Source organism: Diaporthe amygdali (assembly GCF_026229845.1).
Source record: "Diaporthe amygdali strain CAA958 chromosome Unknown NODE_17_length_903054_cov_64_435670, whole genome shotgun sequence".
NCBI classification, from domain to species: domain Eukaryota; kingdom Fungi; phylum Ascomycota; class Sordariomycetes; order Diaporthales; family Diaporthaceae; genus Diaporthe; species Diaporthe amygdali.
The window spans coordinates 537,671-558,487 of record NW_026517037.1 but is presented as its reverse complement, the minus strand read 5'-3'; the positions used below and the strand labels follow the sequence as shown (position 1 = coordinate 558,487).

At 52.9% G+C, this 20,817-nt stretch overlaps 8 protein-coding genes across 8 annotated transcripts; 3 read left to right on the top strand and 5 right to left on the bottom strand.

Annotated features, from left to right (window-relative positions):
• Positions 1–1,711: 1,711 nt before the first annotated feature.
• On the top strand, positions 1,712–3,923 carry J7T55_005120 (uncharacterized protein; the record flags this gene model as incomplete). Its single annotated transcript, XM_053144488.1, has 5 exons — positions 1,712–1,734; positions 1,815–2,330; positions 2,429–2,583; positions 2,646–3,608; positions 3,673–3,923. The coding sequence occupies 5 exons, from the start codon at positions 1,712–1,714 to the stop codon at positions 3,921–3,923; spliced, it is 1,908 nt and encodes a 635-aa protein (XP_052992844.1).
• A 562-nt stretch (positions 3,924–4,485) lies between these two features.
• J7T55_005119 (uncharacterized protein) lies at positions 4,486–5,986 on the bottom strand (the record flags this gene model as incomplete). The annotated part of the gene is made up of 2 exons (XM_053144487.1): positions 4,486–5,372; positions 5,449–5,986. 2 exons carry the CDS (start codon positions 5,984–5,986, stop codon positions 4,486–4,488), a joined length of 1,425 nt encoding a protein of 474 aa, XP_052992843.1.
• Positions 5,987–7,372: 1,386 nt separating this feature from the next.
• Positions 7,373–7,829, bottom strand: J7T55_005118 (uncharacterized protein; the record flags this gene model as incomplete). Its single annotated transcript, XM_053144486.1, has 2 exons — positions 7,373–7,536; positions 7,694–7,829. The coding sequence occupies 2 exons, from the start codon at positions 7,827–7,829 to the stop codon at positions 7,373–7,375; spliced, it is 300 nt and encodes a 99-aa protein (XP_052992842.1).
• A 1,549-nt stretch (positions 7,830–9,378) lies between these two features.
• J7T55_005117 (nkyrin and het domain protein) lies at positions 9,379–11,161 on the bottom strand (the record flags this gene model as incomplete). The annotated part of the gene is made up of 4 exons (XM_053144485.1): positions 9,379–9,396; positions 9,461–9,963; positions 10,069–10,298; positions 10,518–11,161. 4 exons carry the CDS (start codon positions 11,159–11,161, stop codon positions 9,379–9,381), a joined length of 1,395 nt encoding a protein of 464 aa, XP_052992841.1.
• Positions 11,162–12,843: 1,682 nt separating this feature from the next.
• On the top strand, positions 12,844–14,647 carry J7T55_005116 (platelet-activating factor acetylhydrolase; the record flags this gene model as incomplete). The annotated part of the gene is made up of 2 exons (XM_053144484.1): positions 12,844–13,181; positions 13,243–14,647. The coding sequence occupies 2 exons, from the start codon at positions 12,844–12,846 to the stop codon at positions 14,645–14,647; spliced, it is 1,743 nt and encodes a 580-aa protein (XP_052992840.1).
• A 323-nt stretch (positions 14,648–14,970) lies between these two features.
• Positions 14,971–15,555, bottom strand: J7T55_005115 (uncharacterized protein; the record flags this gene model as incomplete). Its single annotated transcript, XM_053144483.1, has 2 exons — positions 14,971–15,324; positions 15,403–15,555. 2 exons carry the CDS (start codon positions 15,553–15,555, stop codon positions 14,971–14,973), a joined length of 507 nt encoding a protein of 168 aa, XP_052992839.1.
• A 2,308-nt stretch (positions 15,556–17,863) lies between these two features.
• Positions 17,864–18,949, top strand: J7T55_005114 (uncharacterized protein; the record flags this gene model as incomplete). The annotated part of the gene is made up of 1 exon (XM_053144482.1): positions 17,864–18,949. One exon carries the CDS (start codon positions 17,864–17,866, stop codon positions 18,947–18,949), a length of 1,086 nt encoding a protein of 361 aa, XP_052992838.1.
• Positions 18,950–20,063: 1,114 nt separating this feature from the next.
• Positions 20,064–20,631, bottom strand: J7T55_005113 (uncharacterized protein; the record flags this gene model as incomplete). The annotated part of the gene is made up of 2 exons (XM_053144481.1): positions 20,064–20,294; positions 20,392–20,631. The coding sequence occupies 2 exons, from the start codon at positions 20,629–20,631 to the stop codon at positions 20,064–20,066; spliced, it is 471 nt and encodes a 156-aa protein (XP_052992837.1).
• Between the last annotated feature and the right edge of the window lie 186 nt (positions 20,632–20,817).

Here is a 20,817-nt window from a genome sequence, read left to right as displayed (position 1 = left end):
GATCTGTCTATCTTCTGTGTAACCCAGGCACGCTTCAGCGCAGGCACGCTGGGCAAGGCAGACTTGCAGGGTCTGAGATTCCAGCACGCAGCCTCGGGTTGCCTGAAATGAGCTGGACAAAAAAAGCTCTCGGCCACAACATCGGTGATACTGAACTCAACCTTGTTGGAAACCTTGTTACTGTAGTTGAAACGGGAAGTGGACGGCATCTGGGCAACGGACGGGTGGCTGGACTAAAGTAACGATAGCCGAACAGCCATTCCTTCCCTTCTTCCATCTTGTGACCCCTGGACCCTCAACAGCCGATTTCCCAGGTTCAAAGACCAGGGGAAGGGTGCCACTGTCGTCACCGGGCAGGAAGGATTGCTGGGGTTTTGGCGACATTTTGGCGACGGTTGAAGGGGCGCAGGGGCCAAAAGCGGGGGAGCCCAGATCGATGACAGGAAAAATCCTCCTGAGGCGTCTCGGCGCGCAAAGAACGGTGGCACTTGGGCGATTACGCCAAGCCACGTCGATGGGAGTGTGGGTGTGTGTGGTGTGTTTGTGTGTGGTGCCTGTGTTTGCATGTGCATGGATGGGCCTGGCCTGCTAATTGCTAGCTGAGTGCCGGGCTGGCGTGGAATGTAGATGACTGCATGGCTCATGGGTTTCCTCTGCTTCGAGAATAAAGGCGCAAAGGACCTTTCTCAGACATTTGTCCTGCCCGGCCATATGCGGCTCCGGGGATCAGCCCAGCATGGCCACATGACCTCTTGGAATCCTGGAATCCTTTGACGGATGCGACAATGCCATTGGAGGCGCACTCGTCGAGGTGGCTGCGGGCTATCCGTCTGTTGGTTTCGGTCCCGTCAGGGCGCGGGAGCTTCGTGCCTCGTCGCTCCTTGCTGCTTTTGCCCTTTTGCCCCCAGCTGGCCCCATTGTCTGCAAGGTCATCGGCCGTGTCCTGCCCAGCCCCAAGTGCCCAAGTGCCTTGGCCCTTGGGCCCATGAGGGTTTAGCTCCGAGGCAGCGATGGCGTTGGAGCGAACCGGTCCCTTGTCTGTGCCCCATCCTTGCCAGCATGTGCCCCACCTCCGCGTCGTCTTGGGCGGCCGTCATTGGCGTGGCTGATGCACTGATTCGGTTCCCCAGATGGGGAGGCAATCAACGCGGAGAGAGGGTGGAGTGGGAGAGTGGAGGCCCACAGGTGCCCACAGGTGCAGGAAGCTGGCTCTGCAGGGATCCTGGCCCTGCCTTCGCTGCCTCCTGTGCTGCAACCGGCCATTTGATGTCGTACCCAATTACCACCCGGCTGCTATGGCGGTATGGTACCTCCCAGTAGGATCCTCGAACAGAGCCATGGGAACGAATTAAATTCACTTGTACCATCCCATCCTCCTCGATGGTCCATGGCCTGACAGATGAGCCTTGACAGTATTTAAACTCGGCTGCCCACTTTCCCCCTCCTCAACCTTGGGATCGCCTCCTTCTTTTTGTTTGCCCCAGTAAATCGCTGCTCGTTTGTGTCTTGGACCAGACCTCACATTTCTTCTTCACGAAAGACCTCAAGGCTGAGGTCTCTTAACTCAAGCTCTCTTGACGAAGCTTGACTCGCCTTGACCAAGCCTGGCCATATACTAGGGCCTTGAGTGAGCTTGGCCTGGTAAAGCTTCTTACCCCCCCTTGCTTACACCCGCAAATTTACTGGGGAATCCCCCAAGAATCTGTGCAACATGGCAGAAAAGACGGGTGAAATGTAAGCTAAGCCAAGCGGAATTCCCGAGCTGACTTCACATGTCTCTGAATTATTGTTTCTGACTGACCACGCAACACCAGCGCCCACGAGCTCGAGCGCGGCTCCTCCACTGGCGCAATCGACATCAACAGGAACCTCGAGGCCAAAATCTCCAACCCTCTGGCCGGAATCCCGAAGAGCCAGCTTATGCGCAATGTCGACGAGTTCGCCAACGCTCAGGGTCTGACCGACCATATTCCCATGCTACGCAAGGGCGCCCTCGTCGCCCAGCTGGGTGTCGCCACCTCCCTCACACGCGAAGACTATGATACCATCCGCGGCGAGGAGGCTCTCACTGAGGAGGAGAAGCTAGTCCTCGAGAACGAGGTCCAGCACAAGTGGCGCCTGCCCTGGCGACTGTGGCTTACAGTCATCACCTGCTCCATCGGCGCTGCTGTCCAGGGTTGGGACCAGACTGGTTCCAACGGCGCCAACCTGTTCTTCCCCAAGGTCTACGGCATCGGAAGCAAGAGTGTCCACGACACTTTGATTGTTGGTCTTGTCAATGCTGGTCCTTACATTGGTAGCGCTGTTATCGGCTGCTGGCTCACTGATCCGTGAGTCTCCTCCCACCGCACTACCCCTTGCCCCTCTAACCCACCTCTCCCTGGCCGTACTCAAACGCCACCTGAATAGCATAACTGACTCTTCGCAGCATCAACAACTGGCTGGGTCGTCGAGGTGTCATCTTTGTCTCTGCAAACTTCTGTCTGTGGCCTGTCATTGGATCTGCCTTCTGTCACGCCTGGCCCGAACAGCTGGCTTGCCGTCTGTTGATGGGTATTGGAATGGGAGTAAAGGCCTCCACAGGTAAGATCCCAGGTTTTACATGGCAGTGATCAATATCTGGTCCTAACTTTCGCACCTTGCAGTTCCTGTATACGCCGCCGAGAATTCGCCTGCTGCTGTCCGTGGTGCGCTGGTCATGACCTGGCAGCTCTGGACGGCCTTTGGCATCTTCTTTGGAACCATCATCAACCTGGCTGTCTACCACATGAAGGACCAATGGCGCTACATGCTGGGAGCCCCCTTCATCCCCGCCGTCCCGCTTCTGTGCTTGATTTACCTGTGCCCTGAGTCGCCTCGTTGGCTCATCAAGAAGGGTCGCTATCCCAAGGCATGGGACTCGCTGGTCAGGCTGCGAAATCACGAGATCCAGGTCGCCCGCGACTTGTACAACATCCACGCTGCCGTTGATCTGGAGTCGCACATAATTGCTAAGAGCACCTACGTGATCCGCTTCTTCGAGCTGTTCACTATCCCGCGTGTGAGGCGTGCCACCCTGGCGGCCTTCACCGTCATGATTGCCCAGCAGATGTGTGGTATCAACATCATCGCCTTTTACTCCTCCACCGTGTTCGAGGATGCCGGCGCGGGCCAGTACCAGGCCCTGACATTCTCACTTATCTTCGGTGCCGTCAACTTCCTGTTCGCCTTCCCCGCCCTCAAGACCATCGACACCTTCGGCCGCCGCTCCCTCCTGCTGTTTACCTTCCCCCAGATGACCTGGACCTTGCTGGCTGCCGGTCTCTGCACCCTCATCCCGGACAGCAACAGCGCGCGTACTGGCCTGGTGGCCCTGTTTGTATACCTCTTTGCCGCCTTCTACTCGCCCGGCGAGGGTCCCGTGCCCTTCACCTACTCGGCCGAGGTCTTCCCCTTGTCCCATCGTGAGGTTGGAATGAGTTTCGCCGTCGCCACCTGCCTGTTCTGGGCCGCCATTCTGAGTATCAGCTTCCCGTTCCTGCTCGCCAAGACTGGCACTGTTGGTGCCTTTGGCTTCTACGCCGGCCTCAACGCCGTCGCCTTCGTCATGATCTTCTTCTGGGTGCCAGGTTCGTTACACCCCCCCCCCCCAGTAATTCTCATCCAAAACTCATCACTGACCCCTCTTCACAGAAACGAAGCAGAAGACCCTCGAGGAGCTCGACTACGTCTTCGCCGTGCCCACCAGCCAGTTCGCCAAGTACCAGCTCACCGAGGCCGCTCCGTGGTGGATCAAGCGCTACGTCCTGTTCCAGAAGAGCGCCACCCTCCGCCCGTTGTACAAGGAGGAACACTTCCACCAAGCCGAGGAATCAGATCGCGTTCCGGACAAGTCGGCCGACAACGACAACTCAGACCCTCCCAGCCCTCACCACCTGGAGTAGGCACGAGGTTCAGTGTCATGGCTGGTTCCACGAAGTCCTCCTGCTTGACGCGAATCTGGTTCGGGTTTTTCTCTATTTAGAGCTGGCTACATGAAGGATATCGTCGCAGGATAAAATGTTTTTCGTGCGTTTTTCCTCTGGGATATACGTCTATATGCGTTGGACCTGCCTGCCCTCTTATGACAGGCCATATACCGTCGCAGAGCGTCACAGAGCGTGTCGGGCACATATAGTCAATCATCTTAGATTTTTAATGGATTACTTACTACTACCCAATGGACAACGGCAATTTCTTTCTTGACCTGCGTCGCTAGCCCCTCTTGTTGTGACACGCAAGTAACCGCCCAGCCTGTGGCGCGCCAGCCATTATATCATTAAAAAGGTACAAAGTATGTCACTGCTCCTTCAAAAACGCTCTTGTCTCCAGGGGAATCTCTGTTTTTGATTCTCATCTCCTTCGACCGGGCCAATCCAGCCGGGCGGTTTTCGCTGCTCTGCGTACATGTTCCAAATTACTAGGTATCTGGGCCGAGAGGGACCAAGAGCCGCTCGGTTTCAACACTCAGTGCTTCCCAAAGTTGAGCCAGTTGAGGCACCCCTTCCACAGCTCGACCTTGTAGTCGTACAGGGTGACGCTGAGGAACTGCGTCGCGAAGGCCTTGATGGTGAACTCGAAGTCGATCTCCTCGCTGAGGCCGTTGAGGCAGGTGTCGGTCGAGTTGGGGTAGGTGACGCCGCCGGTGGCGTTGTGGTACTGCGTGGCGGTGGCGGTGGTGACGAAGGGGAAGGACGGCTCGGCCGTGATGCCGGTGCTGAGGTCCAGCAGGCCGTCGAACAGCTCGCACGCGAACTCGACCGTGAAGTCGATGAACGGCTTGAGCGTCAGCTGCGCCTTCTCGGTCGTGTTGTACGTCGCCGTCTTCTCCGTCGTCCACCCGTACGACGTGCTCTGGTCCCAGTGCACCATGTCCAGGTGGATGCTGCCGTTGGGCATCGCCGACGTGAAGTCCACCGTCACGGCTCCGCCCACCGACGCCGTCACCTCCCCGCCGAAGCTGATGCCCGCCGACGGGCCCAGGCTCAGGATACCCGGGATCTCGATCAGCGAGTACGTCAGACCCGCCGGCGACCACGTCCACGACTGGTCATAAACGCCATCCACCTCGATCGTCATGTTGGCGTAGTGCCGCATCGACTTGTCGATGTCGATGGTGAACTCGGTCACGCCCTTGAAGAGCTCCCACTTGATGTGGCCCGCGTACGTAACCGAGTTGTTGATCTCGGCCTGGTTGAGCTGGATCTTGACGTACGTCGTATCGACGATGGTCTGGTCCGATGGGAGCGCATAGTCGTATGCGATCGTCAGGCCCTCCTTGTTCAGCGAGATGCCGCGCTTGTCCACCTGGCCGGTCGCCGTCGCAACGCTGTTGAAGTTGATCTCGGTTGAGTCTGCAGCCCGGTTAGCTATGGCTTTTCCTATCCGAACACACGGTAGAGCATGGTCTCCTCCAGACGGGGGTCTTACTGGCGGTGCTATAGACATCGCTCTTCTCTGCTTTCGCAATGATTGTCAGGTTGGACTCGAACGCAGCGAGCGAGTCGGTATCTGCCACGAAGAAAGATCGCTCAAGCTCAGCATCACAGTCTCCCTGGTGGTTCGTGACCATTACAAAGCTGTCGTTCAGTCCGGACCAGTCCTCGAGGGCCTCGTCAAAGGCATCCTTGTCACTGAATGTGACAGCCACTCGCGTCTGGCCAATGCAATCCACAGCAGTCACATCGTCGATGTCCTCGAGTATCACCGCGGGGTGTTGCATATCCAGGTTCACAGAGACAAGACTGGCCTCGTCAGGAGTCTTCCAGGAGAGGTCTAGTTTCCTGGTTGGAGCAATATTCCGTCCCACTCCGAACTTCTTCCGGCTCTCATTGGCGATCGGGATGAGCTGCAGCTTCGAGCGCTCTTCTGTTGTGGCGTTGGCGGATCGAGGCACGATGGCTGAGGCGAGGGGAGCTGCGTAAGCAACACTCGCGATGAGGGCCGCTAGCCCAACGGAAATTCTCATTTTCATTGTTCTATGAAGCAATATGCACCTGGATATTTCGAAAAGGAGAGACTGGGGGTTGGAGAGTATAGAGAGTGTGGTTTTCGCTAAAATGAATGTGTGACGTTCAACAAGAACGACTGAGAAGTAGAAAAAAGAGTGACTGAGCTGGTGTGAAAGAATGAACACCAGACTCGACAATACCAGAAGAGGACAATGATGATAACGATCGTTTTCCAAACCCAGAGCATCCTGGCGCCCGGTGATCCGGGGCGACATACACTATATACGCAGTACCTGCCTCCACGCCACAGTCAGACTGACAGGTCCGCCCGTTCAAGGGGATCGTCAACACACCCGCATGCAGGCAGAAGATCATTAACGGGGGCGAGCCCCTGATCCCAGCAGGCCGACCGCGTCGGTCCTTTCCCGTGGGATTCGACCGCGACTGAGTCGTGTGCATGCCCTGAATGCTCACTCGCCCGAGGGTTCGGAGCACCGGTCCACAGGCCGCCCAGTGAGGTCGCCGGACGCCGCCAAGGGTTTTGATGAGCCTCCGCAGGGCATCCAATAATAATTAAGCTTTCCGTTTCGAGGCACCTTGAACGGCTGATCCACACATCGGCCTAAGAAACCCCTTTCAGTTGATTGACGGCCTCTTTGGATCGGTTACCGAGTTTCGCAGGTGAAGCTGAAAAAAGTTGCCAGGGTCGGCTTCTGCATGCACATGAACGCTTTGTGCAGAGCGTGCTATTGGTTAGCGGTATGTCTGTCACAATGATAAGAAGGAGCTGAGTCCAGAGAATAGGCAGTGGTAGTTGGCCATGGCAAAGTTACATTCTACAATAGACAATCATGATAAGTGACAGATGGTCGACCGTTGCGCATGAAATAGCCAAGCTACACGGTCGTATTCAAGTGATTGATTATGCAATCCTTCCACAATACTGAAAAACATCTCTTGAGACTTTTGGCGGAACTCTCTTGCATCTGCACTCGGAATGTGGGCAAAATCAGCCGTGACGACCGCATGTGGATGAAAAGAGATTGTAGGAATGCTATGGATGGTTGCATTTGTTAGATAAGCGTCCACTCCTCGGGCTTTGCTGGCATGTGCAACAACTCCTCAAAAGCCTCCAACAAGAGAATCTGAAAATCGGTATGAGGTGGCTCTGTCAATCCCTGCGTTTGACATCGGGACGTAGGCGAAGGACATTGTGGCCCTCGTATCTCGCGGTTCGGATAAAGCCGAATCGATACCAAACTTCAAGTTATCTGAGTCTGCCTTGTACTCGTCGAGAACCTGATTTTGCTCACGGGATGCTCAGCCCTCCTGATGACAGCAGCATACTTATGTTACATTGGACGCAGTCCTGGCGGGGTTCTGAGACTGATCTGTCAGTTGCCTTACGGGGAGACGCATATATTTGGAGTGAGTCCCAGTGATGTCCCGCCAGGGAAATGAGCCAGGGGTGCCATGCTGCGGTGATCCGGTAGGGGAGACCTCTTGGCGTGAGGCGCAGGCTGGCTGATCCGGTTGAGCTGGAGTGGGTAGATGGTATCGCCTGAGGCTGGTGGAGGAAGCACCATTATCGTCGTGTGCAAGTTGCAAAATCACTCTATCGAGGCCTCAACTTTGTCTTTGAGGCCCGAGCTTGACACTTCTTTGGGATGGCAGCCGTGAGTCGGGGGTATCCCAACCTGACTCGAGGCCTGAACCCTTCATACCTCGGGTGCCAACGACGAGGTTTCGAAGCACGTGGACACGTTTATTGTATATCTGGAAGTCAAGTCCGTTACGGAGCAAACAAATGGTCTGGAATACGGCGAGGTTCGAGATTAGGGACACATTTGCGGTATGCATAATGCTTTCCTGGCCTCTTTCCGCACACTGAATACGATGTCAGGTAAAACGAAAACACACAATGCTGAGAATGAGTCACCCACATCCAAAGCTTGACAGAGGGCTAATCTACTGATTTCATTCAGCAGCAGTGCACCAACAAAGATATTGTATGGCCTGTGATAACTTCGCTCTCCTTCTGTCTGTGGTGCTCCGTGTCTAAATTTGACAGCGTCGCAACAGACCCCCTTTGGGTAGGGTAGGATCCCAGTGGAGCTTACATCTGATGTAGCGTTGTGTCAAGATCATGTGGAAACGTCCCACATTCAATTGCTCAGGGCTGACTGTGGAATGAGACGTCGAAAATCACAGATGAAGTCTACAGATGCTTCGCACTCCTTGCACCTGTGTATTTGCTGACTTCTTTGACTCGGAGTTAAACGAGAGCTCCAGGCTATCGGCTCCCGACGAGCTTGGCACTGTCAGTGTACTTGAGTGGAGACGACGTGAATCGTACAACACGGCTCCCCGCGGATCGCCGCCTGCTCTAGATAAGAATGACAGGTTCATGGTCGAGGGAACTCTTCCGAAGGGTTCGATTAGCATTTGCTCATGGGAACACAAAGACAAAGGAGATATCCTCTAGAACACGTTAATAAGTTGGCATGGGCATCAATGTTAATGATCGAAGTATGTACCTACGTAGCTTGTTCTCCCGTTCATTCAAGTCGCTTCAGTAAAATAGATCTTGATGTGAGAGTGTACCGAAGCGCAAGTGGATTGAAGCACTTGCAAAATCCCACTGTCTTCAAGTGACCCCGAGAAACACTGAAAAAAGAGGAGGGAGAAATGCCGGATGTTGTTAGGGGGTAAGGAGGGCAAAAAGAGATGGAGAGAGGTGAAGAGACAGAACAAAGAAAAGTTCTCTGAAACGTTGAAGTTTGTGTACGGGCATTAGTCATACGGATTGATGGGTTCAGAGATCGTAGAGCTAATAAGTGTTGGAGAACTTGACACTGTGAACTTCTGAATATGCACAGGCTTTCAACCCGAATAGTCTGTTTTGCAGGCTGCTTAGGTACCCTGACTTTGAATTTGCTTCGTTTTGTGTCCATTTCTAAGCGGTAGAGACCACTACTATTTCCCGTATTGCTGTTACTGGAGCTATGCGTACCATATGTATAAAAAATCAACGCCAATACGTCGCAACCCATACCCCTGACGACTCGCTGTCCCATGGCCGAAAGTTCCACGGTTCTTAACCATGAATGATAGCACAATGTGAGCAACATTTATTGCGAAACGACGTAAATCTTCAAATACAAGTATTGAGATATAATTCTGGTATTCATAAATAGCCTTCTTCAACACAGTTATACGAGGTCAAAATACTTAATGTCTACGTCTCCCCTTCTTAGGATCTCTGGATTGACCACCAACTTTAATTTTCCTTTGCCTTGACAATATCTATCAAGGTCGACATTCAAAGACTTGAATCTCGGATCTTCATGAGACAGAAGCCCCGTGCGAGTGTCTTTCCACATGAACCTGATCCCGTCTTCAAAGGATCTCACCCCTCGTATATGACCTGGGAGTGGGCCGAGTAAAGACTCTCCAGTATTGATGTGTTGCAAGAAGCAGTCGCCTACTACTAGAAACTTCCCCTGCAGAGTCGGCCGAAGAACCAGGGGCGCATCACACCCAATCAGGACACAAATCTGGTCGCCCAATTGAGCGCCTGCCTTCGCAACCCCCAATTGCCCATCTGCGGTTTTGAAAATTTGCTTGCCAGGCATGTGCTCAAATGGGCGCAGGAAATCAAGTTCTTCTTCATCAAGCTGGTTGAACTCATCAACATCAGACAACATCTTCCGGATGACTCTTTTGCCTGCCTCTACAGTTGGAAGCCGTTCATCCGGCGGTTCGGTGCCGTCGGATAACATATTACACACGAGAGTCCGAGCAACAAACTCGATTTCATCGTCGTCGATTATCTTCCTCTCCGGATAAATGATGTTTATGATCAATCGGCGAAGCTCCTCAAGTATTTCTCTGCGGTTCGAGGAATGCGCCTGTACACCATCGAGATGTTGAATCGCACCAATCGATACCCCAGCCACTCGAAGCAAATTAGGTGTAGGAATTTCGTACCAAGCTGCAATATGGGACGAAGCGAATTGGTTGTGGAGTTGAGTGTGTTTGGGGTTCGTTGACCAGGCTGGCACCCAGCTGGGGATGTGTGATCCCGTTCCACACTCACACTCGCGAAGAACAGAAAGGTCCATGGTCGTTCGCAGGCAATGTAGAAAAGTTTCTTTGTAGACATCTCCAAAAGGCTTGGTGTAGTCGGGCACAATTTTCTTGCCTAAAAAATCCGGGAGCAGTGCCAAAACACCGTAAATTCTGTCTCGTGGATCGGCGCAGCCTGAAGTCCCAAATGTGTCTCTCAGGGCAAACAGCGATGCATGGATATGAGCAGAACGAAGGAAGCTTGTTAGCACACGGGTGCTCTCAAGCAACTGAGAATCGAGTTTTTCAACCAAGCTTATACTTTCAGGATCGGGGTTACAAACCGTCCGACGCGGTTTAAGCAATATTACCGCTATCCCTCGTAGAAAGACGGGCCAAGATACTTGACTGTGTCCACAAATGATGATAGCCGCGGACGAAGCCAACGATATCTCCTGTCGTATCCACAGTCTACTAAACCATGACCTGCGTAATAGATGAGTGATTGCGTGCAAATCCTTGCTCTCCAGATGCAGAGGTATCTTCCAGTCTGCCATGTCCAGTTCCATGGCTCCCATGGCTGGACTCATTCTCATGGTTTTGGCGAAGTCAAATTGGATTTGAGAGCCTAAGTATTCCATCTTCGCCATGGCAATGTCACTATTGTCGGCCTCGGGTCCCAGCCAGACCGCAACACGAGCAGCATGTCGATAGATCTCCCCCATCATCTTGACTTGCGGCCCCTTTTCGACTACATCTGCCTGATTGATACAGATAGCATCGATCCACATGGTCCGTGGCTTATCTGTGTGCCGCAAGTACTTCAGAGCGACAGCCAAGTTAGACGTAACTGAGATCGCCTGGCCATCTGCGCTGTCGACTCGGATGATTTCGCGGTTTTCCTCAGAACCCCAAGTGTATGAGAGGGCCTCATACTGGGGATATTGATTTTGCAAAAAGGGCACAGTGTCTAGACTGATGATAATCGGTTGTTGGAGGCTCTCAGGGTGTATTATGACGCGTCGGATGTGGTTAATATCTGGGAGAGACTGGTATGCATAGATTGGAGCAGCCTGGGATTCGATGTTCCCAATGCCGCTAATCGGACTTGAAAAACGTGACATTGTTCTCGAAAGAGGTCGATACAGGTTGAGGATGGATGAAGGGTCAAAATCGCAGCTGTGCTGTATGGCTTGAAATGAAGACGAGGGAAAGAGGGGCTGGAAGGCTGAAAACAAATATAGAAAACCCGCTACAAGGGGACGGATCGGTGCCTTGCATATAGGTAGATCTTCTGATGCAGCTTACTTCCTTAGTCAGCGTCGACGAACCATTGTATTTCTTCCAGTACTTGGTGTCTTCCTTCGACGAAGTAGATTCTGTTCCCCAACGACTTGTAGTTGTTCCTGCCTACGAAATCTTTTCCTCACGGACAACAATTCCTGCAGTGTGTAGAGGATGTTCTCGATATATCCTGGCGATGCTATCTACTCTGTATAGTCCTTTGGCTCGCTGTACTGGGCCGCTTCTTTCAAGACTGGCTCGGATTATCGTGTCGAGCTTCGCCACGACAAATCCAACACAATGGATAATGTGATCTCGAGTGAAAGGTTGAGACCATTGCCGTTCCGTGCGGGCTTCAAATTTTATAGCTCCGCTACGGTCTCGAGTTTTGAGAGACTTGCTGCGTCCTGTGGGCGCATTTTCGGCGTTTAACGCTACAAATGTACCAAACCATGTTATATGCAGATGGTTGCATCAGTGATCTTACACCACTCTCTTTCACTGAGACAGACAGTCTCGTCGGATCCAAATGTCATGAAGATTGGGCCAGACAGAAGAGAGCAAGGAATGGGCATGATTTCGCCGGTCCTCACCCGGTGACAATCTCTGCCGGCCTACACACAATCGACTACACGAGGATCATCGTGGGGTCGGATCTGCGGACCGAACCGAAGCACAGTGCAATGCCAATGGGCAGTCGACGTGGACTGTGGCTACAGGCATCAAAACGTCCACGTCATATTCGCGCGTCTCGGGATTGCTGTCCAGCAGTTTGGGGGCGTCAGCGAATTCTTATGAGAGAGAGTTGAGTAATCATCAGCGCCTGCAAGTGAGACAGGATTGTGAGCCTCGGCAAACATTTAGACAGGCCAAATGAGTGGAGAAAGAGTCAAGTCAAGTCGAGCAGAAAATCAAAACATAATGACGTTTTTAATGGTCGGGTTGTTCTAGAAGCCGTGAAAGACACATGACGTACCCTAAAACGGAAACAGGACACGCGATAAAGTTTCAGCAGGACGATTGATTGGCTACCAACACTGGTGGCTCCAATTATAGCCGACAGATTCGACGCTGGCCAACTTGGTTTCCAGGGGCCAACGAAGGGGGCCAGAGCCTCGGGTGCTCGCCAATGTCTAAGCCTCCTTCACACATTTTCTTCATCTGATTGCCTGTCTCTCGTTTCTTGTTGCCGACACACTTCCCTGGCGCACCGCATCTCTTCACTTCGTCGATTGACCTCGCTTTGATTTTTGTAATAGTAGACCCCATCTAGACTAGGACCTTACCGTCCAGAACAACACCGCGGAGCCATCGCAAGCCTCTCCTTATCCTCCAGACTCACCCCCTCCTCCCTCAACGACCATTCCGGATTTGCCCTGTGGCCTTGTGTGATAGATTTGCAATATCAATAGCGTGACCCGGCTCGGGTCTCGTCCCGAAAGTCATCTTTCCGCGCTCCCGGTTACGAAGTGATTCAGAGTGGCGGTTTGGGTCAGCGACACTCACACCCACCCCGTCCGCCATGGGCCCTCCAACGACCAAGGCCGAGAAGGCGGCCTACTCGGAGCGAATGTCGTACTATCTTAACAAAGTCAACCCTGTGCCCACTCTGCCAGATTACACAGGCCCCTACAAAGTTGGTACCGCGGACGTCGAGATCCCAATTGCCGACCTCCACGCCCCGAGCTCAGCTCCTTCAAACGCGACGGACATTCCGACCGTACAATTCCGCATCTTCTACCCTGCTCAACACGACAGCAAAGGCAAGAGGATAACATGGCTGCCGGCTCCTCAGCGCAGTCATGTCACAGCCTACACAAAATTCCTCGGCTTTGGTGCCTTCGCATCTGAGCTTCTCTCGTACGTGGACATCGGCCCTCGCATTATGGGTTTGCCCCTCCTGACATCTTGACCTTGCCAGGTTTCTTCCACGACACGTCCATTATACCACGATACCCGTCCACAAGAATGCCACAATTCTCGAGCCCGAGCACATTCCGAACAAGCGTTGGCCGACAATGATCTTCTCCCATGGCCTCGGCGGCAATCGCAACGCATACTCACATATTGCCGGCTCCATGGCCTCCCATGGCTTGGTGGTGATATGCCCCGAACACCGCGATGGAAGCGCTGCTGTCTCCTTCATCCGCGACCCCGCGGCACAGGACAAATTCTTCGCCAAAAATACCAGACATTCAGTCCCATATATCAAGATTGCGCACGAGCAAAACCCAGAAACGTGGGACGCGAGGAACAAGCAGCTGAAAATTCGTCTCTGGGAGCTCGGGTTGATACATGAAGCTATACTGGATATCGATGGCGGGCTACCTATGAAAAATCTGAACACCAGCACGCCAGCAGATTGTCTGAGCCAGCTGGCGTCGAAGATGAACGTGCGAGAGCCCGGTTCTATCATCTTCAGCGGGCACTCTTTCGGCGCGGCAACTGTGGTGCAGTTCCTCAAATCCACATACTACGTCGACGCACCCGAGCTCAAAGACCTGGACGAGCCTCTGTTCGTGCCTGCGCCAGACAGCCGTATAAGGGCGCAGATTACCCCTGCGAATCTCTCCATACTGTTTGACATGTGGTGTTTCCCCCTGGTTGCCCCAACCACCACATCTCTCTACCGCCTTCCGCTGCCAGCATACGCGGACAATGTCCCCACGGCACCCGGCGGATCCGCCATCCTCGCCGTCGAGTCCGAGGCATTCTTCAAGTGGACCGAGCACCTACACGCCAAGTGTCGAATTCTGTCGCCGGACCCCAGCGCCCCCGTCGTCAAGGCCTCCGCGTTCGAGCGTCCGGGGTCGGGCATCCGGCTCCCGGAGCCAAACTTCTTCTACGTCGTCAACAGCGCGCACCTGAACCAGAGCGACTTCGGCGTGCTGTTCCCGTGGCTGACCAAGAAGGTGTTCGGGTCCGACGAGCCGGAGAGGGCGCTGAGGCTGAACGTGCGGGCATGCTTGCAGCTGCTGCGGACGAACGGCGTGCCTGTAGCCCGGACCTGGGTCGGTGATCTCGTCGAGGGCACTGACGAGGGCGCCAAGCTCGGCGCTGTGGAGACCAGCAGCCGGTCTGACACCGAGGACGGGGGCGTTGAGGATGGCATCCAGGACGATAAGGCCATCTTTGAAAGGACCAGGACTGGGCTCGTCGACCATTGGAAGTGGATTGATGTTGTCGGCATGGGCGGCGAGTCGGGGCACGAAGGTGAGCATGGGAAGCCCGAAACTGTCGAAGGAGAGAGCGAGATGGAAAATGAAATCGAGATGGGCGCTGATACGCAGCCGGTGGCTACTGCGGTGACCGCTGCCGCGGCGTGATCTTTGAAAACTTGGCGGGGCGCGAGTTTGACTTGTAGGACTGATTTTGGACAAAAGGGCGCAACTTGGCAGAGGATACCTATAGACATAAAAGAGCCGGAGTTGATGGTGACATGGTTCTTGATCTTCTAGAAAGAAGAAGAAATGCATTCTGGATTACAAACTATCTACAAAGAGAAGAGCCACGTCCTGAACATACGGAGCCAGGCTTAAATGATGTTGACGCCAGCCTTTTCCCCCTTTAACCACCCAGCAAGCTTCGAGAAGTTTTGACAAAACATCCGTCTTTGTTCCCATCAAGACAAACCCCCATACCCGATTCCTTATCCCACAACCAGTCTCCCGGTTGGAAAGAAAGCCTGGTAAGACGGAGAGACCCTTTGCAAGACCGCAAGGCCTTCCCCAGCCCTCTGATGGAGGGACCATTCAGAGAAGCGAGTCCGCAGAGTAGGCCTCGCCGCCGGTGGAGACCCCAGATCGTGTGCCGGGGTCGCAGGGCGTAAGGGTTGGGAGGATCGGCTGCGGAGGAGCCTGTTATTGGACGTGTCTGGAATCGCTTCGGCAGTGGACGTTTGAGCCCTCTGCCGGATCGACCAAGAGGACAGCCGAGCCCCCAGTGTCGGCCGCGTCGGTGAGAAGAGCTCCCCGATGGACTTTGAGTCGGCCGTCTTGAGTTGCTTTTCGTGTAGTCAGTATCAATATGGAATACCCAGCTTGACACGTCTGAAACTGCGTGAATGGGCCAGCTTGCTTACCTGGCTGGGTTCTGGCTCGTTTCCGCTGGCGTGCTCCACAGCAGGCTCTTTCCCTTTCGTACTTGGCCTGGTCTTTACGATCCTTGCGGGCCTTGGCCTCCTCTCTTCATGGTCAGGGTCATCCTGAGAGCACATATGCTGCAAGATGGCCATGTCGACAATCGCGATGGTATTCTCGATTTTGCACAAGTGGCGTTGAAGTCGTTAAAAGATGGATAAATCCATCACGGTGAAAATCGGCATTACATTTGGCTTCTACTTCCCCTCTCATATTTGCTTCAGATTGCTGTTTTCACTTTTTGCCATTACAGTTACGGTACACTATGCAATCACGGGCCAACGTCGGGACGAGACAAAAGACAAGGTCTATCCCTCGTTGTGTGGCCTCGAATAATAAACAGACGGGCCCGTGGAGGCAACGCCGCGTGAAGCATATATATTCAAAGTTTTGGCCAAAAGCCAGTTATTTACAGGCCAGACGGCATTATAGGCTCTGTGCTCCTGCAAGTCAAGGACACACGCTTGCTCCCGCAGCCTCCGGCGCGCAGGCTTGAACGCTTCCGATTGGGCCAGCCTCGAGCTGCGCTTAATTCGGGGTAATTTTGGGCTTGGGCATCAAGCAAGACGCCAGCTCTGGAGCGCAGGCGTGTTGGTTCTGTGGCGGGTAAGGTGAGCCGGAGAATATTGTACGGCCCCCATCCTTGTCGGCAGCTGAGGCCCGCGGTGAGGGAATCCCTCTCTCCCCGCAGAACTCCCAGATGGGGCCCTGGTCCCGGGCGTTGTAGCGATGTGTCTGGACCCTTCGGAAGTGGTCGGGTGATCCGACGTACCGGGCGCAAACAAGCGCATGGAGGGGTGCCTCTGATTCATCTCCCTGGCGACCGATGTTACACGTATCGGAAAGATCCTCTCGTCGATCTTTATGGCTTCTCTTCCAAATAATTCTTGGCGCATCTCCAGTAAGTGGTGTGAATCTTTTCAAATGTTGGCATCCAAATCGGCAGTGATCTGTTGAAATGGTGGCCTCAATATAAGAAAGAGCCAGGATGCGGATCATCAAAGACCTATCGCATGGGCTGCTTGAGATCCTTACAACCGCTCTTATTGCATCTTTCCCCTCATCGGCTGCCGCACCAGAGGCAATATATTCATCGGGCAATATGTTCATCGCCAAGAACCCCCCTCAGTCGCAGAGGTCGGCAGGATGATATAATGAATGAATGCTGGCTCAATGATCACTCAGTTGGAGGGACCAAGGCATTCTTGTGATCCGCTACCCGTCCTAGCGAAGGTTTCACAACTGAGCGGGACCCGGATGATATCCAGATAAGGTTTCCCCAGATCCTTTGATCTTCGTAGCTTGGCTAAAGGGAGTGGAGCACGGTAAGCGACTCGACTCATTGATAACCGAGCGTATCCAGCAGGCCTGGTAGTTGCCCGTCTCTCTATTCTCGGTCCAGCAAGCTTTAATCTGCCCCATTGACTCAGCATCAAAATGACGCTGTTGTCCTTGGAGGCTTGGGAGGATCACGCCTTGATACTCGAAATTTGGGACGAGAGAGGTACCCTTTCAAGACGGTCCTACCGCTTGCAGGGATTTTGTGTTCCGTCATCACCTGATGTGTGTGGCTGGAGGTAGGAATTTGCATTGAAGAAAAGACATCGTGGTTCTTTGGTTGTTCAAGGTCAGTATCTATGCTTTAGTTAGCTAGTTCTTTGTGTCCAATCGAGAAGCATCCGAGTACGTGTATGTTTATTATATTATGGTGCTGCTTTAACTCAGGGGGGTTATAACTCAAGCGCTCGGTGAGGATGCATGGTTAAAGGGCCCAATTCCGCATGCCACTACCAGCATTAATGGCAAATGAAACAGCATCAAATAATGGAAAATGTAACCATCTGTGGCAAGACGAACTGGCAAGTGACATGGGCCAAGGTCCCAGGAATCTGATCCTGCCGTGGAGGCAGAGAAAACCGCCGGGCATGGATGACTCTGGGAACTGCCGCCCCCCCAGCCGTCTCGGCGGCTGTCTCAGTCCCAGGGACAAACAAGTTTGAGACCACCCTCCTTCTGCTCACCATGGTGCTTGCCCGAGTCATTGCCTGGTGTGTAGGCCCTGCGGCCACCGAATCATTTCGAGGCCTGTCCGGCTCAGCGTGTACGGTGGGCATTGATCCATCTACAAAAGTCTAAGCACCAAGTAAAAGCTTCTGTTAGTGCTCCCAGGCCCAAGCTTTGCCCAGGGGACAGATAGTTATATGGATGGCCTCCCGAGTTAATTTAACAGGAGGCTTGGCAGAGTTCTGCGAGTTGTTCTCGCTCCACTCTGTTGTGCTCCCAAAGGACAGTCGTTTTCGACACTCCACGAGGAGCTTCTCAGAGCATCTTGACACATAAGCCGCTTATCAAAGTCCGTTCGTTTTATTCACATGAAGCCAGCTTCAACATCCTTCCTCTGAGATGTTCTCAAAACCAAGAAGCGATCATGGGATCGCAGGAAACAGTACGGTCACAGGACCGGCGCTCTTTGTGATCACCGCCTTTATCTCTCTGGCACTCTACAACGGGCTGGAGTTGGTCTTAATTATATTCACCAAATTCCGGAAGCGCGCAGGCCTCTACTTCTGGGCAATGTTTGTAGCGACGATTGGAATAGCCTTCAACGCAGTCGGCTACCTGCTCAAGTTCCTGCACCCTGGGGTTCCTCTGGCTTCGAGATACGTGTACGTCACTCTGGTCATCGTGGGATGGTCAAGCATGGTTACTGGGCAAAGCGTGGTGCTCTACTCTCGATTACATCTGCTGCTACATAACCAGCGCAAGCTCCGGCTCATCTTGGGGATGATCATCTTTGACGCCATCATCTGCCACATCCCAATCGCCGCCTTGTTTTACCTGGTCAACTCGGAGAACCAGGATCCATTCATCACACCGTACTCCATTTATGAGAAGTTCCAATTGTCGGTGTTCTTCCTCCAAGAATGTATTATATCCTTCGTCTATATCCACGAGTCTTGGAAATTCCTTCAGGCGCGCCACATCGCATTCGAATCCAACCTCCAGCACCTTGACGGGCGGAAGATCATGTACTGGCTGATATTGATCAACGTGGTGGTTATGATACTCGACATTTCGATCCTCGTGCTCGAGTTCTCTGGCTTCTACGACTTGCAAACAAGTTGGAAGGCGCTTGTGTATAGCGTCAAGCTGAAACTCGAATTCAGTATCCTGAACAAGCTCATCGAGGTCGTCAAGGCGCGAAACCCAGACCTCTTCGACAGTGAAGGCGTCAGAATGGAGCTGATCAACGGCGGGAAGCGAGCGATTGGCAAGAGCAGCGGCGGGAAGGCCTCGGTCAGTGATCACCAGGGGCAATCAGAGCACCGAAGGACAGTGACGGATATCGAAGAGGCTTCAACGCCGGGGAAGTATGTCATGCGTAGTGTTGCTTCCGTGGTGACAATCAGTCAAGAGAGGCGGCACATGGAAAAGGATTTCAATTCAAGCCGGTGGCCTGCTTCTTACGGGAAAGGAGGTCCGGTCTAGGAAGTTCATGTGACCGAAGAACCTTCTGGCAGAAATGATAGCGGATTTGTATTATTTTGCATGGCTTTTGTGATTCTCATGTTAATACTTTTGAAGATACCAAGAGACGAATTACGGGCTCATCCAAGTCTCCAGAAAGTACGATACCTCCCGAGCCAACGGATTTCTCGCTCAAGACAGCGCTTGTATCTTCCTAGTGAAGGTCGCAACAGTATCCACCAGACCAATCTTTTGGGGCCAGTGTTCGACAACTCAGGACGTCATTTGTCTAGTGATATATACCAATCGTCATATATACTCAGGTAGATTGATGGAATTGCAGGACTTTTGGGTTTGACTTAGTCATGGCGCGACAGCATGAGTACAAGCTTTCCGCCTGACCCGCACCCGAACTTCTCCCACAGGGTAAGGATCTATGTGGCGTAAATATAGATGTACATGTGTTACGATTCAGGCAGTGGTATTCTTAATATCCCTGGAGTACCACCCACCCGCCTTTATGAGGCGAAAATGCCCATGGCTTAGTCCTGACTGGACAAAATGGCATGTACAAAAAGGTTGGTAAGCCTGATTAGCGGGAGAGCAAGACGCAGGTATTGCATGAACTGTCGCAAGTTCTGGGGAGTAGTTCCTGTCGCGACGCTGCATTGACAACGACCCGGAATGTAGAAGCAATGTTGTAGAGCCGCACATCTTATGTCATAGTATTGCATTGGCAAGGAGTGCCTACACAAACCAGAGTTTTGGGTTCGGGCTGCCCAGAAAACTTAGGCGGCCCATCCCGTGCCTTCTCATGATACGTGTTCCTTTTTCTGAGGCGAACAGACGTGGCTTGTGATGGGTATAGGCTGGCGGTCTGCATTTGCCTATAATGGAGTTCTGTAGGGCACTTAATGAGCCATGAGATGCTCTTACTGGATGCGCGACCTGGCTTTCAATTCAAATCGAATTCTACACAATCGAATGGATATCTCAGATGCAGCACCATTACCAGAATTGGGTCAATGTGAGATTCATTGGATGCATTCTTGGCGTGTAGCCCTTGCCGTCGACATGAAGGACTTGGAAGTACCTGCACATGCTATCTGCACATGCCTATCTAGCACCTACAGAATTACAGTATCACACATCCTCCACAAATGCGCCCCTTGTGTGGGCAGTCTCGGCGCTGAACTGCATAGACTCCCTTTGATAGAACCTCCTTGATCAGATCGGTTGTCAGGTACACAACCTTATCCTTGACTTTCTTTTCGTCAGTCTCCGCAAAAGCGCCCTTGTCTGTGAGATAGTCGATAGCCTCGGAGGCGATATCTTCACTATCGAGGCCCTTAGGTCCCGTCAGAGCCTAAGTCAATTTCTGTTAGTAGTGTTCTTTTCCGTAGTCCAAAGGACGTGTGAACATGGGTAATATGATTTTAGAGCCACCTGGAGGATCCGCTTACATCAATCTTCTTATTTAGGGCGGCAAGAGTCTTGGCATCAAGGACACCCTTCGCTTTGAGTGCCGACTCAACATCATCGATGATCGAGGAAGGGAACGGAAGATCCAGATCCTCGACCTGGACCTTGAGAGCATCGATGACTGATTGCAGCTCGATTTGTTGGTCGTTGTTGATGGGCGCTCCTAAAGCACTGTAGGCCAAGAGGAGGGCCGTCAGGACAGTCTGGGCTTTAGCAGGCATCTTGAAAACCAGATTTTATGACTCGTAGTAATATGTTGGTGTGAAGAGTGAATTGCAGTTAGAAATCGTTCGACGAGGAAGGAGGAAGCTATTTATGAATAAAATATCTGACGACTCGTCCGCTTTTTAGGTCAAAGCTGTGGACGAAAGCTGTCACTCAAATTAAGCTTGATCTTAGTCGTTCAG